Source organism: Amphiura filiformis, chromosome 1, assembly GCF_039555335.1.
Source record: "Amphiura filiformis chromosome 1, Afil_fr2py, whole genome shotgun sequence".
NCBI classification, from domain to species: Eukaryota; Metazoa; Echinodermata; class Ophiuroidea; order Amphilepidida; family Amphiuridae; genus Amphiura; species Amphiura filiformis.
The window spans coordinates 24,440,155-24,455,396 of record NC_092628.1 but is presented as its reverse complement, the minus strand read 5'-3'; the positions used below and the strand labels follow the sequence as shown (position 1 = coordinate 24,455,396).

The window sequence follows — 15,242 nt, the reverse complement described above, 5'->3', positions numbered from 1 at the left end:
TTTACCCATGGCAGTTGTGAATTGTTGACCCAAATTTTTTTTGCCCAGTGCACTCAAGGAAGAGGGGGGGGGGTGCGGACCAAATTTTTTCCAACGCACATTTATATACCTTATGCAGCAATGTGACATAAACAGGCAGATTAGATTGGGGGGAACATGTACTTTGTTTCTTCACATGCATATGCAGTTCACACAAAATCACTGTTTATTGTTGACCCTCCAAACAAATTTTTAGCCAAGGGGCCGCTGTGTACCAACAGCCTAAGATGTACCGACGGACGTGATGAGCAGGGGGGGGGGTCCCTTCACTGGCTACGCCACTGGTCGACAGTAATGGAAATATTATTCTGTTTGGTGATTTAGATCATGCCATAAAAGATGGTGATTATTTGATTCAAAATAATAAAATCAAAGTTGTTATGTTACATTTATGTACATCAAATAAACAAACTTTCATGTTCAAATCAAATATTTTCGTGTTCCAATCAAATGTTTTCTTGTTTGAAATATTAATAAATGGGTACAAATGTTATTGTTGTTTTCTTAAGGAAAAGAACTCAGAAGTTGCACTACTGAAGGAGAATATGGCACAGAAAGATGAAGAATTGGAGAAGCTAAGGTCAGAGGTCAAGAAGAGACTTGAACAGCAGGTCACAGCAGCTGATACTATTGATAAGACAAGCAGTCGTGGAATAATAGCTGAAATTAACGAAGAGTGTAACCGGACAGCTGCTATCATGGGAACTCACAAAAAGATCAATGGGTAAGCAGTTTATGCTTACTTTGTAGAAAGAAATTGTAAAAGAGAAATTATGAAAATGAATAGCTGATGATAAGAATGTTATTTTGAAATGAGACTTATATTATCCATCCAAATACTCAGGTGCTATTTGTGGAGTACAATAATATTTGACTGCTGTTTAAAAAACACAAGGCCAAAATTATGAACCAGAATATTATTTGGCATGGTGTTGTTGTTATTTCTTACTTAATCTGGATAAACCCTTCAGTATCAGATACTGTTCTCCAATGATAACAGTGGTGTAGCCAGGGGAGAGAGCGTGGGGGAATTTGCCCCCCCCCCCCGAAATTTTTGAGGGATACCATGGAAACAGTTAAGTGTCATTAAAATGACTAAAAGTTGACAAGATATTGACAAATGGGGACAGAAATTTGGCTTTGCCCCCCCCCCACCACTAAAATCCTGGCTACGCCACTGCATGATACCCAGCATAGAGTGTACAGACAGCCAGATATTACCTGATCAGAACTGGCTGTGAGGTCTTTGTCATTACTGCATCTGCCCCACAATTCAATTGCAGTATTGGAGAAAGTGGATAATACATTTTTGATATTCACCTCCACTGGGAATTGAACCAGAAACTTCTTACACCAGAGTCAAAGACCTTAACCACAGGGCTTAAGTGTTTCTACTTCAAGTGTAAAGAAACATTCAAAGCTTGAGCATGATTGAACATTAAGCAAAAGCGGTTCTTTCTTCATCTTGTTGTAATGTAATCTGAAACAAATAAATCATTGATGAATGCACCATTGTTATTAATGTGTAAACAAACATGACACACATTATTTATATATGACATGTGGTGACATAAATTTGATATCATCATCTACTTCAATTGTGAAAATAATTTTGTGTAAAATATAAAATGGTGTATCTTCAAGTCAATAAAACAGCAGATACAGCCTGATGCTTTGTCAGGTATGAATGAAAGGCTTCGACTGCTCAGTGCCAGAAGTGTGTAAGTGCAATAGCTGCCAGGTGTAGCTGCCGTGTGTAGATGAGTACAATATACTGTGTGTAAATTACCAAATGTTCACAGGGCAGCTATTGCACTTACCCACTTCTGGCACTGAGCAGCCAACTTGTTCTTGTGGGAACCACAGACCAACAGAGACTTTTCTTGCATAATGAACCATTGTGTAGGGTCCCCTTGGCTTTTGTTTTGGAGATATATCAACTAGCCATATAAGAAATCAAAGCAAGATTTTTTTAAACCAGTAAATCATACAATTGACACTTTAAAAACATGAGGAATATTATTCCAAAATAACAAAGGAGTAATCCACACAAGACACTTAATCTACTTCAGGGAGACGGGTTCTTATCAAATCTAGATCAATGTGGATTGCCTGATACAGTTTGGGACTGTCACATGACACAAATTTTATACATAAGCAGCATGCTCCAAAATTATAAAAACAAGAAGTGAGTAAATGCCGCAACAATGCGCAACGGAAGCGCACCTTGTGCATTACATAACAGCTCATATCAAGAGCCAGAATAAAGGTGGCACCAGGAGGTCTGAACCTTGCAGTACAGAGCTTGCTAAGTTCTATCGGATCGCAATGCCTGAAGAGCAACCGCATAGCTCAGCAGAGGTGGGCAGTACCAACTTAAGGTTCATAGCGCGAGATTGGCTGGTGCCTCATCTAGCTTGTGGTTAGGGTATTAGTTCGCTTCAAGTTTTGTAGTGATGTCAATGCTTTTTTGATGCAAACATGCATAACAACCTCCCCTTATACGCATGCATGTACACTCTGCGCGATTAACTTTACGTGTACAATTCAATACTGCGCCCAGAGAAATAGGCACTCTCAAACTGAAGGTGGATCAAAGAATAAGGGCTGTGGTACTTACTACTTACTAGAGAGCTACTTGCAGTGTGGTATTGTGGTACGCCATTTTAACACCAATGCAGGTCACATGCATGGAAGTACCACATTAAGTAGATCTCCTCTGCCACATTGAATGTTCCAATATTTGTGACTTTATTCACATTATTTTTTAAATGATCTCATTTGAGAATTTCAAAATTAATCTATAATTTCTGCGCTAAAACTTAATTCTCATTCTCATTATTTTTCTTCTTCCCTGGTTACAGTTTAAAGAATGACAAACACAGTAAATCACCATCATCATCTTCCAATGCCAACTATGTTAATGGTCACCATGGCAACACACCAGGCCGCACCCAAGTCTTAGCTGCTCTCAGCAACCTCCACTCCAGCAACGACGAGCTACGCACTTATGTGCAGACTGTTAAAGATGATCTTGAGAAACAAAAGAAAATGGTTACTAAGTTACAGAAAGATAAGGTGAGTTTGGTGTATAGATGCTATTAAATACTAGGGAATGAAACCACTGTCCACCAAGATCACGTAGATGGATTTCAAGCCCGGCCCCCGCACTCCGTGCATCTGCGGGTATTCATGCTTGTCGGTGAACTTTAAAAACACCCCTTTTGCATCTCATTTAGCGAAGTTTTTAGGGAAAAACACCCCTTTTTAGCGATTTCATGAATTATTTGCCCTTCGACAATACCCTATTTTCGCTAAAACGCGAACGATATTTCTAATATACCCTTTTCTGGCAGAAGCAGCGTAGGCTGCTCGATGAAAATACCCTTTTTTCAATTTCACAAACACGTGGTTTGAAAAAACACCCCTTTTTTTTTGTGTGTTTCGCGAATCGTGTTTCTTCATCTGAAAACACCCCTTATTTCGCGAAATTTTTGACGAGCATGAATATCCGCAGATGCACGGAGTGCGGGGGCCGGGATTTCCGGGAACACAATCCATGAGACATTCAGTAAATCCATAAGCCTCTGTGTCACGCCAATGCACACATCTTCAGTGACCATTGGTACTGCACATGATGAATGCAGATTAATGATTTGCGCGCATTAGCCACAGACGACCACAAACTATCAAAAGTCCCTGTGTTTTGTATGCTGTAAATTCTCGCATATTCATGAGGGTTGATATTTGCATGTCTTAACATTCACGCCATGTGAAAGAACATAAAAATATGTGGTGTGGTCCTATGGGATTAGTCTGTAGTAGTCTGTAGCAATGGTATGACATAATGTAGGGTTCAAAATGCATTCAAAGGCTTATGGGATTTTACCAAAATGGTGAATTGTCATCCTTAGATTCTTGCAAATCCTTGATAACTTTAAAATGATATGGCACTATATCTCAAGACATTTTTCACATTGGGGACAATTTGGCACATGAACACCTATTGTTTCAAAATAACTAATAATATTAATTATTTTATTATTTATTATGATATTACTAACATCAGATAAGAAAAAGGGTTAACATCAGGAAAGGCTGCTGAAGCCAAGGAGAACCCCTAAATACTTTCTTGGTAAACAGAGGCACATTCACTCTCTATTTGGGGAAAATGCCTCAGAATGACTGGTACTTCCCAATCAGAAGTCCAATAGCTTGCTGCCCCCAGCCATCCAAAGACTCAGTATTTCTGCTCAATGGTGTTCACATCCATTAACATTGTACTGTATTGCATTGTTCATCACAGGAAGCAGAGGCAAAACATATGCAAGAGCAATTAAAACAGGGCAAATCACAGGAGGCTATGAAGGATAAACTCTTCAAAGTATGTGTGTGTGTGTGTGTTTGACTGTTGTGATGCAAAATTGTAAATGCTGTCAAGTTGTTCATGCTAAATAACCTATAGTGTTGCATGAAGTACTCTCTAATTTCTAAGATTAAAGATAAAGAATGGGGGACAAATCTGACTAAAAGATTGAAATATTCAATCAATTATAATTCAATCTAATTTGAATAATATTTGAATCCAATTTGGATTTGTCCCTGATTGCAATCGCTTAGATTTAATCTAAAGAATTTAGAGTAGCCTACTGCATATGCGGAATGCTGCACTATACCAAGCTGATGATGGCTGAGCCCAGTTTTAGAAATAAGCCACAATTTTTCAGGGCCATTTTGGCCCTTTAGATTTGAAAGTGGGCTATTCCAGTTGACATTCAGAGGATGATTTAAGTACTACCCACCACCCCACTGGGTTTACTGTGCAGCAGGCGAGCAGTACGAGTAACATGACACCACTGCTTTGCTATGCTGCATAGAAGTGCATGGTTAAATTTGAATTTGCACAGTTACATTTACATAAAAAACGCTGTGAAGATGCTGGTCGATTTCACATTTTATGTTATCTACAGAAGGTGTGAATTATCCTTTAAACACACATCACTTTTGTTCTGAAATAGACCAAGTAATAATGACACACGCACAATTCTAAAACAACATCTTTTGCACAGAGTTCAATGGGATTTGAAAAGTAAAGTGGCGGTTGAAACTCTAGTGATAACACTTTCGCAGTGCATGATGGGGGTTCCTTAAATCATCCTCTGGTTGACATCCATACATCATGGAAGACATGACCTTAATCAGTTAATCTCCCACACAGGGGATGTAGAATTCAAAAGGTAACCCCATTTGACATTCACACTGTGTGGAACATTGCATTGAAAGGGCATTTCGTGATCCACAGCCTCATCGCCCCACTTTTTTCAAAAAAAGTTGAGATTTTTATACCACTGGAAACCCCTGGCTACATAATGTTTATGTACCAAAAATTTCTTGCAGATTATTTCATTTAGTAAAAATATCATCAAATTTGAATTTTGTTCTAGTATACCGAACGAAATTACAACTCTGGCCTATGGAGCAGTGTAATACACATATAATCATGCATAACTCGCAAAATCAGAATCAACTGAAATTTTGAGAATAAGATTTTTTCGTGAATATCTACTGAAAAATGTCATAAAAAGAGGATGCTAGGATCACGAAATACTCCTTTAAGCTCATGCCTTTGTATGGATTTCAAATGGAATAGCCCAATCAACATGTCTTCAATTTTATGGCTTTAACTTAATTGTGAAATTGACGCATGCATGTTCAACCTTAACACCCATAAATACCACAAAATATCACAACGACAAACACTGTGCATGCATGAATCCCATGTGATGCGATGACGCAATCCCCTTAAGTGCTATATGCAGGCCCGTATGCAGGATTTTTTAGGGGTGCTGATTTTGAAAAAATAGACCTTTTTTCCAGGGGGGGGGCAATTTTGTGAAAAGTGAACTTCTTCCCCAAATTTGGACCTTTTTTTGACAAAAAAAGCGTAAAAAACCTGATTTATTTGCTTGCTACGCTGCATAAATTGTCATATTTTGGGACTTTTGTATACTTTAGCACATTTGGGGGGGGGGTGCGACCCCTGCACTCCCCTGCATATGGGCCTGGCTATATGCTCAGGGAATCACTGGCTGGGCCATTGCAACCCCTGTGGCTAGCGGTCGGTGATCATGTACTTGGTATGGGTGGTGTCTATGGTTCGAATCCCGGGGGTACCAAGTGACTTCTTTGTTCATCTTCTCTCCTTTTTCGTTTTTTCATTAACTTCCGATAGCAAAAAGCAACGTTCAGTGTTAGTGTTAATAATTTGAATATTTTAATGTTACATTGGTCCACATTTTGTGACACTTTCTGAGTCATCAAATGGACAATTCAGCAGCAGGTTATAATGCACAGTATTAGGGGAGCATTGATGTTGAATACAACAACTCTTCCTATACCTTTGTACAGGAGCCAACCATTGTTAATCCGTGATGAATCAACACTTTTACTGCATGGTATATGCGAACGCAAGCACGACTGCGCGTTACGCAACAGCACGTAAAAATTTGTCATGCTTGGAACCTGTGTGCGTATCCAAGCTTACAAGTTGAATTCAATATTTTGCAGGTAGCGGCAAAACAGTGATGTTTTTTTCTGTAGTTTTATTGCTGATATCAACAGAGAAATCACCATTTTAGGCTGAGTGGCAATGATTAAAAGACATTCCTGTTTAATCATGTGAATTATACAATATTTAGCTTGTTTTCGTTGTTGAAAGGGATTCAATCATGTTTCACCGTTGTTCATCACCGTTTACCAACTCGCGTCCGGCGCGTCTGCGTGGTTTACTTCGCCAAGCAGACGACTCAGCTGCATCGTTGTTTAAAGGTGAAACATGATTGAATCCCTAAGACAGCATTAGGTCTGTCTTAGTGATAATGGTAACAAAATTTCAAAAGCCTTATGGAGCATGATGATTTTCACTAGCTTTTGGCAAAAGAACCTAATGGATTTCTCATACCTTTTGTTATTCACTGCATTGTTTTGAGCTGTTTCTTTTCAACTGCATAAAACAGTTGACATATTTTATGTAAGCCTAAGTCTTTGAGTCAAAGTCAGTTTCTTTCTTTTATATTTACTGTGATTCTCATATTTTAGAGTGTGTGTTTCTGGAATGATTTTAGCCCAGTTTATAGTCATTCGTGTAAATGCAGTGTTATCATTACATTGCATACATCTATATCTGTTAATAATGATGCTGTGTTGCATGAATATAAAATATGTGTGTACCTTTTTCCGTGGTGCTAATTGCGTGTTGTTTATTAGTTGTGCATTTGACAGTTTCACATAGGGCTATTTTAGTAAAAGTCCGTACATCCCCTATAGAAGAAATTACCTTAATCTCCCACACAGGGGGTGTACATTTCAAATGTAGTCTTGCATTTAGGTTGAAATTCACACTCCCTGTGTGGATGATTAAGGTCACATCTTCCATAGGGGGTGTATGGATTTCAACTGTTAACATGAGGCATATAGTTTTGTTTTGATGTCAGATGTCTAGTGGAAGTATATTATCGATATATCATACATCATCAAACAATTGTTAGAAGTTAAATATTACTGGGAATAGATTAAATAAGAAAGACATGTTTCATATTCTACATCTACTAAAAGGTTTTTAAGGACCTTTACACTGACATAATACACAAAAGAAACACTGGCACTGTTATTTTCACAATAGCTGTTTGGAATGCTCTAAACAAAAAACAGGAAAATAAATGTAGAACAAAATCTCAGTCCACCTTTAATACTTTATTTTTCCAATTTATTTTCACCAGGATCACCTGAAAGTGGTGGATGATCTTCAGAAAACCGTTCACAATTTGCAATCCAGCGAGGCAGGTATGCAGAAGAAATTAGCAAACAAAGACGAAGAACTGAGAGAGATCCAGCGTGGAATGGCTAAATGGAAGGAGGAATCCGCATATAAAATGGCACAGAAATTTGAGGAGGAACTCAATAGAGAGTTAGAAATGTGAGTCACATATTCAAATAGGGTATTCCAGTTGAAATACATACACCATCTGTGGAAGACATGACCTTAATCTTCTACACAGGGAGTGTGAATTCCAAATGGGGTTACCTGAATGGGTGACTCCATTTGAAATTCACACCCCCTGTGTAGGAGATTAAAGTCATGTCTTTCATAGGGGGTATATGGATTTCAACTGGAATAGCCCAATGGAAGCATGGCAGCAGTCAAGATAAACATAAAAAAAATTGTCAAATAATTCTAAATGTATTCATTTTAAATCTTTGTTGCAAGAGTGAATCCAGGCTGAACTTATTAAGGTAAAAACTACTTGCCATAGAAGTGATGATGTAATAGGATTAACTACCATAGCAATAGGTTAAAACAAATTTTGAATATATCGCCCTGCACTGCAAGCAAGTTGCACCCATCACCTGTGTATGTCTGCAATCTTAGATTAAATACAATACCGTTCTTTTCAAAGATACTAATACAGGTATGAGTGATCAGCAGGATATAAAAAAACACCATCACATTCAGGAAGTAATTAAAAAAGGTAATAGACTAATTGCGTACATTAAGTCTGTAATCAATAATTTTGATAACTTTAATCGTGTCTATTATGGTGATATTTTATGGAGAACAATAGCCCTACCATCAATTAACTATGCTAGCGCAGTGTGGATTCCTAGTAGTCAGGCAGACATTGATAAAATTGAAAATCTACAGCTTCAAATGGCGCGCCATATTCTAAAAGCACCACGGAATACGCCGCGAGCAGCGCTTTACGATGATTTGGGATGGGTCCCAATTTCCACTATGCAGAATTCGTTTAGGGCAAAATACTTTGCACGTGTTATTGAAATGGAGCATCATCGTTGGCCTAAATTGCTCCTAAACACGATGATTAGTTTAGACATTGAGCCCTCTAAATTGCGATACAAATTTTTAAATTGTGTTCAGAATATTTTAAGCAAATGCGACTTAAATAGCGTCATTGATCGGCGCAAAAGTGGGAATAGCTTCTAGTAATCCACAATGGGCTAAATCAATTAAAGGTACTATCTATAACATCTTTAATAATGAATGGAAAGATGATGTTAAATCTAAATCTTCTCTCATCGATTATTTGACAATCAAGAACACTCCATGTATGGAAACTTATCTCTTAGATGAAATTGATTTTCATGGTGCTTGTCTCAAATTCAAGATTAAGCTCAAATACACTTCCTTTAGAGCGTAAAATTAGCAGATGGACTCCAGATAACGACGGTATATGTAAGCTTTGTAACATTGGTGTTGAAGATGTAAAGCATTTTCTTTTTACTTGTCATGCACTTAACAATATTAGAGCTGATGAATACTGTAAACTAGAGAATGAATTGATTAATTTAAATGGCCTTGATACATGGGAATTGTTTATCTCTGGCAATCTAGATGTAAAATTTAATCTTGCTCTTGGAAGTACAGCGACCACTTTCTGTAATATAACTAATGCTGATGATATATATGAAATTTTTGATAAATTCTGTAAATCTTTCGCAAAGAGAGCGTGGAAAGCAAGATCAGAATTGAAGACTACTGACAACTAATAATTGTATGTGCTAAATTCTGCGTTGCTTGTTTTATATAATCTATATCGTATATAATATTTTTATTGCCGTAAACCCACTTCAAGTCAACTTGGGTTGAGGTAGTTGTGTGTTTTTCCTCATTCATTTGTCATTCAATATGTATTTCTTTTGCTGTACAACAAGTTTTACTTTTGACTTGTGCTTTTTAAGTCACCTTTGTATAATATTTGTGTAATTTGCTTTGTTTCCTTTAATATCTTGTTTATGAACGCACCGCCGGATTGGCGTGTGCCACTGTTACAAAAGTGTATGTTCTAATAAATAAATAAAATAAATAAATATTCTATAGAATTACGATACAGGTCTTTATCCCTCTACTTTGACATCTATGGTTCAATGCAGAGGTACCGCATGAACGTACTAATAGTGCAGGGCAATATATTCAAACATTGTTTTAACCAATTTGCTATGGCAATTAGTCCTGTTACATCATCACTTCTACTGTGAATTCTTTTGTCCATTTCTTTAAAGTTATACATGCACATGTGCCAAGTTTCATAATCCAATAGTATAAAAGGCCTATACATAATTCTTGATATTGAACATTTTTGTAACAACTCAAATGGATGATTGACTACAAAAATGTATTTTATTTGTTGCATCTTTTGACATTTTCATCATTTTGAATTCCCTCCTCTGGAATTTAGTAATTTGAAGGACTTAATAATGCATTCATGGCATGTGTAATACTGTTATTTGCTGAAGCACCGTCTTTCAATTTGAAAATCAACAGAGGGCGCTGTGATGTTACATTTGTCAGCTTAGACTTTGCTGTTTTACAACAAAATATTTTATTATGGTATTGTCACTTTCAATTTAAACATTTAATTACAGAAATAAATAGTGTTACTGTATTAACCCTTTGCATACTTTGATGATTTCAGACGGTTACATGAAAAGAAAGAACGGCAAGAACTTATGAGAAGTGGACCAAAATCAGTGGTATGTATAGAGGTTTATTAATTTACTGTATTTTTTTCAATCAGCAGTAATGAAACACTGTCCATGTCAATTTATACAAACAGTTGCATGAACAGTTGCATAAAATACACAAAAGGTTGTACAAACAGTTTCACGAAAATACACAAATGGTTGAAAGTTGCATAAAATTACATAAAAGTTTGCAAACATGCATCAGCAAAGTTGTACGAAATTTCAAAGTTAAATTCCACAAATTTGCATTAGATTTCAGGATGTTACATTTAATTTCGTAAAGTTGTGTAAATATCTGCATAAAATGTTTTTAATTTCATATGAAAGTTTGCCTATTTTTGTAAACTTTCTTGTTTAATTCATAAATGACAATTTTATATTAACCTTCACAAACTCTTACAGCCAGCATCCTTCTTTACCATCTGAGGTGGATGATTTTTTCAATTCAAATTTTATTCACATTTTTTTCTTGCCATTTATTTTTCTTTCTATTAGGATCAGAGTCAAGACTCTAGTTCACCTTCCAATGCCAACACCCCACCTAACGATGCTTCCACCATCCAACATCTGCGTCATCTACAGGAGAGAGTGCGCCATCTACAGGCAGAGAATATATCCTTGCGCAAGAATGGCAGAACTTCCCAAATGGACACAAGCCCTCAATCTTCACAGAATGAGGTATGAGATTTGTACTGGGTACTTACTGGGTATTTATTTGGTACTGACTGGGGCAAAACCAGGGGTTGAATTCTTGCGTATCTGATGTGCGTCCTGGAACCCCTTACTTTTTTGTTTTGGACAGTTTGGACCCCTTAATTACAAGGATCGGGTCCGATCAAAACTGCATGGACCCTTTAATTTTATGATGCACAGAAGCTTAAAATATATAAATCCTTTGCCGAGTTGTTCATAATAAAACTTTGTCATCGTCGATACGATGAAGGAACCAAGTATTTGACCATTTAAAAAGTTCAGATTTTCAGACGCCTTTAAATTCTCATTGGATTCCTTAAATTTGGGTTTGCAAGGGTCCGGAAATAATCAATTGGACCCTTTAAATTTTTTAGCTCGTGCTGGCCCTGGGCAAAAGCCCAAGTTTTTGTTGCTGTTGGTTTTTGGTCCAGAGGGGAGAATGCCACCACTGATTGTTGTGTTTCTCAGAGATGTAAGATTTCTGAAGTTGGGCAATAAAAAAAATTCTGGTAATGTTAAAAAAAAAAAATTTCCTCTTTTTAACATTTCCTGAATTGGATGATTCAGTTTTAGGGGTGGGGTGATACCTCTGCAGGCTTGGACAAGGTCCCATAAGTGTTTGATGCCACCTGCAAGTGCATTGCTGTCTGCCCACTGGCCAGATCAATTATCAGCCTTTTTTCCAACACCTCTGTTACATATCTCATGCATGATATCTGTGATTTTTGACCCTAATCTATGCACTTCAAAATAATTTTGATAATTTTATTAAAGAAGTATGACATAACTAACTCATTGTGAGCAACTTGTCCCAGCACATCCCTTTTTAAAGGGATTTTTATTGCTCCGTTTGATCATGCAGTATAATAATATGAAAGACCATTTACATAATGTAATTTTGGTGAAATGCATGTTTGAAACATTTATTACTAGAATAAAAAATATCCTGTACATTATGATCCATTACGTAGGTTGATGAAAAGGCACAGCATATATATCAGCTGCAACAGAAGGTCATGATATTGGATCGTCAGTTACACATCGCTGAGGACCGTTGCCGTGACAATGCAGCGCATCTTAGTGAGAAAGGTTCAGAGAATAATAAGTTACAAAGTGCCTTAGCTCAACAGACAAAGGTCAGTAGGAATAACGTAGCTAGGGGTTAGTGCCAGAAGGTCCTATCTGCAATAGCTGCCAGGTGTCATATTTATAGGTTGTGTGCAATATAGAATACAGAAATTGTCAAATGTCTATAGGGCAGCTATTGCAGTTACTGCCTTGTTGCCCTAACAACTCCATAGAGTGATTTTCCATATTTGCTTTTAAATTAAAATTCTTCTAATTAGGTCCAGTAGAAATATACCATTAGAAAGATATTAATATTTCTTAATTATTATTGTATTGAAAGTGACCTGGCTTGCAGATATTTTTTCCAGTTGAAGGGCACATCATACTAAATCACTACGCTATTAAAGGCCTAAAAAAAAATTGTTTGATTGGCGTAACATAAAAAATTTTTAGGGTAGGTAGGTTGGGATTCTTTTTTTTTTTTTTACTTTTTTTTACTTTTTAAGCTGTAAATTTCGTTTGATAAAGGCTTTGGAACTTTCTTCTTCTTTTTTTTTTCTTTTTTTTAAAATTTTTTTTTTTTTATTAATTTGTTTTAATTTTATTTTTTTTGCAAAAAAAAATAAATAAAAAAGTTAGGGTCGGGCCTAATTTTAAGGTAGGTCGGGTTACGCCAATCAAACAAATTTTTTTAGGCCTAAAGGTGTAATGGTAATGAGTTCCAGTTAAAAGTATTGCTACTGGAGACAATGTGGTGTCCTTAGGGACCATGTTCATTGTGAGGTTGGCATGATCTGATTTAAATTGAAGATGCAAGCCTATTAATCACTAAAATAGATATGACATATGATTGATTTGATTTGATTTATTGATAATCCAGGCAAACATACAAACAATAGCAGAAAAAAAGCCTTAAAACAATAAAACAAATACAATAGTCAACGGGGTCCCTGGCGGATTCCCTAATAGCGAACTAAATCACTTTGAAGTGGGTCTCCGATAACCACGTTGACGAAAGATAATATATATAAAAAAGCGATTAAAAAAAAAAAAAAAAAAAAACGCACACACAACACATTACTGATAAAGGTACATACAACTACGCGAATAAAGAAAAAAAGAAAACAAACTAAAAACAATTTCACTGGAGACATCATTTGGTAAGGAAGACCATAACCTGGGAAATGCGACAAAGAGGGAATTATGGAAAGTGTCAGTTCGGCTGCGATGGAAATGCGAAATCTATGTTGGCTGCTTGTCTGGAGGAAAGAGTATTCAGCTTGATATAGTCAGCCCAGCTAATATTGTATTTATTCCACAGACATCCAACAGCAAACATAATGCGAAGATAATCAAAGCGAGAACGAATGGTGGGAATCTCAAGGGTCTGGAGTCTTGTACTGTAGGAAGGCCTAGACTGCCAGGGACCAGGAAAACAGTATCTGGTGAACCTTCTCTGGACCCCTTCCAGCTTATTTTTGTGACCCTCCCTGCCTGTTAGGAGCCCAAACTGGAGCACAGTACTCCAGATGGATAGGTCTCACCAGAGCAAAGAAAAGCTTCTTCATGGTATCCGGGTCATTGGATCCAACCGTTCTTTGGATGAAGCCAAGCAAACGTTGGGCAAACGTTGGGCCGTTGGGCCTTACTAGTGATAGTATCAACATGGGGACCCCACATACATACAAATCGATTTCACAACAAAAGTAGACCCTCTCCTAATTACTGCTAATGGAGCCAGTTTTAGTGCTAGTTTCAGTGTTGAAATAGCAGCATCGCTTTTCAACATTTTTAATGAACAACTAAAATTGAAGCTTAAATAAAATCTAGATTTTTACATGGTTTTCAATGAAGATGCTATTTGGTGATCTGCACTCTGAAGCTTAGAAATTTCATGATTTGTTAGCAGCATAATCACAGAGGGCGACATACACTATTCAGGGCCCGCTGGTGGGTATGGGCCATTAGCTTCCTTAGAGGCTTGGTTGATTGGAGTGTTGACTTTAGTGTCCAGAGATACCAGGTTCGGATCTTGATTTATTACAAAAGTTGTTGACCAAAAGAAAGCAACATAAGTTTGACATTTTTTTTACTTGACAAAACCAAGTGAATTTTTACTTGATGAATCTATTCAACGAAACAAAAAATTTAAATTAATTTCTTCTTTTGTTTTCACTTTCTTTAGGAGCTGATGAGAATGGAGAGAGCCTATGCTAAACTTTCGCAATCAGCTAGAAGACAGCCTGTTGCCTTATAGTATTATATACACATCTGAATTCCTCTGTAATTACTTTGATTGGGATAACACTGGTCACTCAATCTGGAAGAATGGAGGGAGCCTATGCCAATATATTGCAATCAGCTAAAAGACAGCCTGTTGCCTTATAGCATTATGTACACAACTGAATTCCTCTGTTATATTTTTATTGGGATAACACTGGTCACACAAGTCTGGAAGAATGGAGGGAGCCTATGCTAAACTATTGAATCTTCTAGAAGACAACCCAACCTGTTGCCTTATAGTACACAACTGAATTCCTCAATAACTACTTTGACTGGTTGGGATAACATAGGGCACACACTCCTGTAAAAATAAAGAGAGGGTATGCCAACCTGTCATAAGCGGCAGCAATCATTACTGTTGCCTTATGTACACAACTGAATTCCTTGGTAGCTACTTCGTCTGCTTGGACTAGCTGTTTGCCATATAGTACATAACTGAGTATAATGGTATAATTCCTCAGTAAAGTTGACTGATAGGAATAACACTGGTCTCACAATTCTGGAAGAAGGGAGGGGAGCCTAAAAGGGAGCAAAAAGTGGAATTTTTCATAATATTGGGTTTTTACTGGGGGGAATGGTGGCAAGAGTTCTGAATGGGGGGAATTGCACCTTGGTGCGCC

At 37.1% G+C, this 15,242-nt stretch overlaps 1 protein-coding gene across 2 annotated transcripts in view; it reads left to right on the top strand.

The window, feature by feature from the left end:
- The window catches only part of LOC140135720 (uncharacterized), a 233,856-nt gene extending 218,899 nt beyond the window's left edge, over positions 1-14,957 (top strand). The window contains exons 14-21 of one of the 2 annotated variants that reach the window (XM_072157351.1): positions 549-763; positions 2,904-3,117; positions 4,346-4,423; positions 7,818-8,014; positions 10,530-10,587; positions 11,074-11,256; positions 12,243-12,407; positions 14,525-14,957. In XM_072157351.1, the coding sequence (XP_072013452.1) occupies positions 549-763; positions 2,904-3,117; positions 4,346-4,423; positions 7,818-8,014; positions 10,530-10,587; positions 11,074-11,256; positions 12,243-12,407; positions 14,525-14,596 (1,182 nt within the window). In that variant the 3' untranslated portion in view covers positions 14,597-14,957. The remainder of the gene's footprint in view (positions 1-548; positions 764-2,903; positions 3,118-4,345; positions 4,424-7,817; positions 8,015-10,529; positions 10,588-11,073; positions 11,257-12,242; positions 12,408-14,524) is intronic. The other variant, XM_072157427.1, reaches the window with a different exon arrangement.
- The last annotated feature ends 285 nt before the right edge of the window (positions 14,958-15,242 follow it).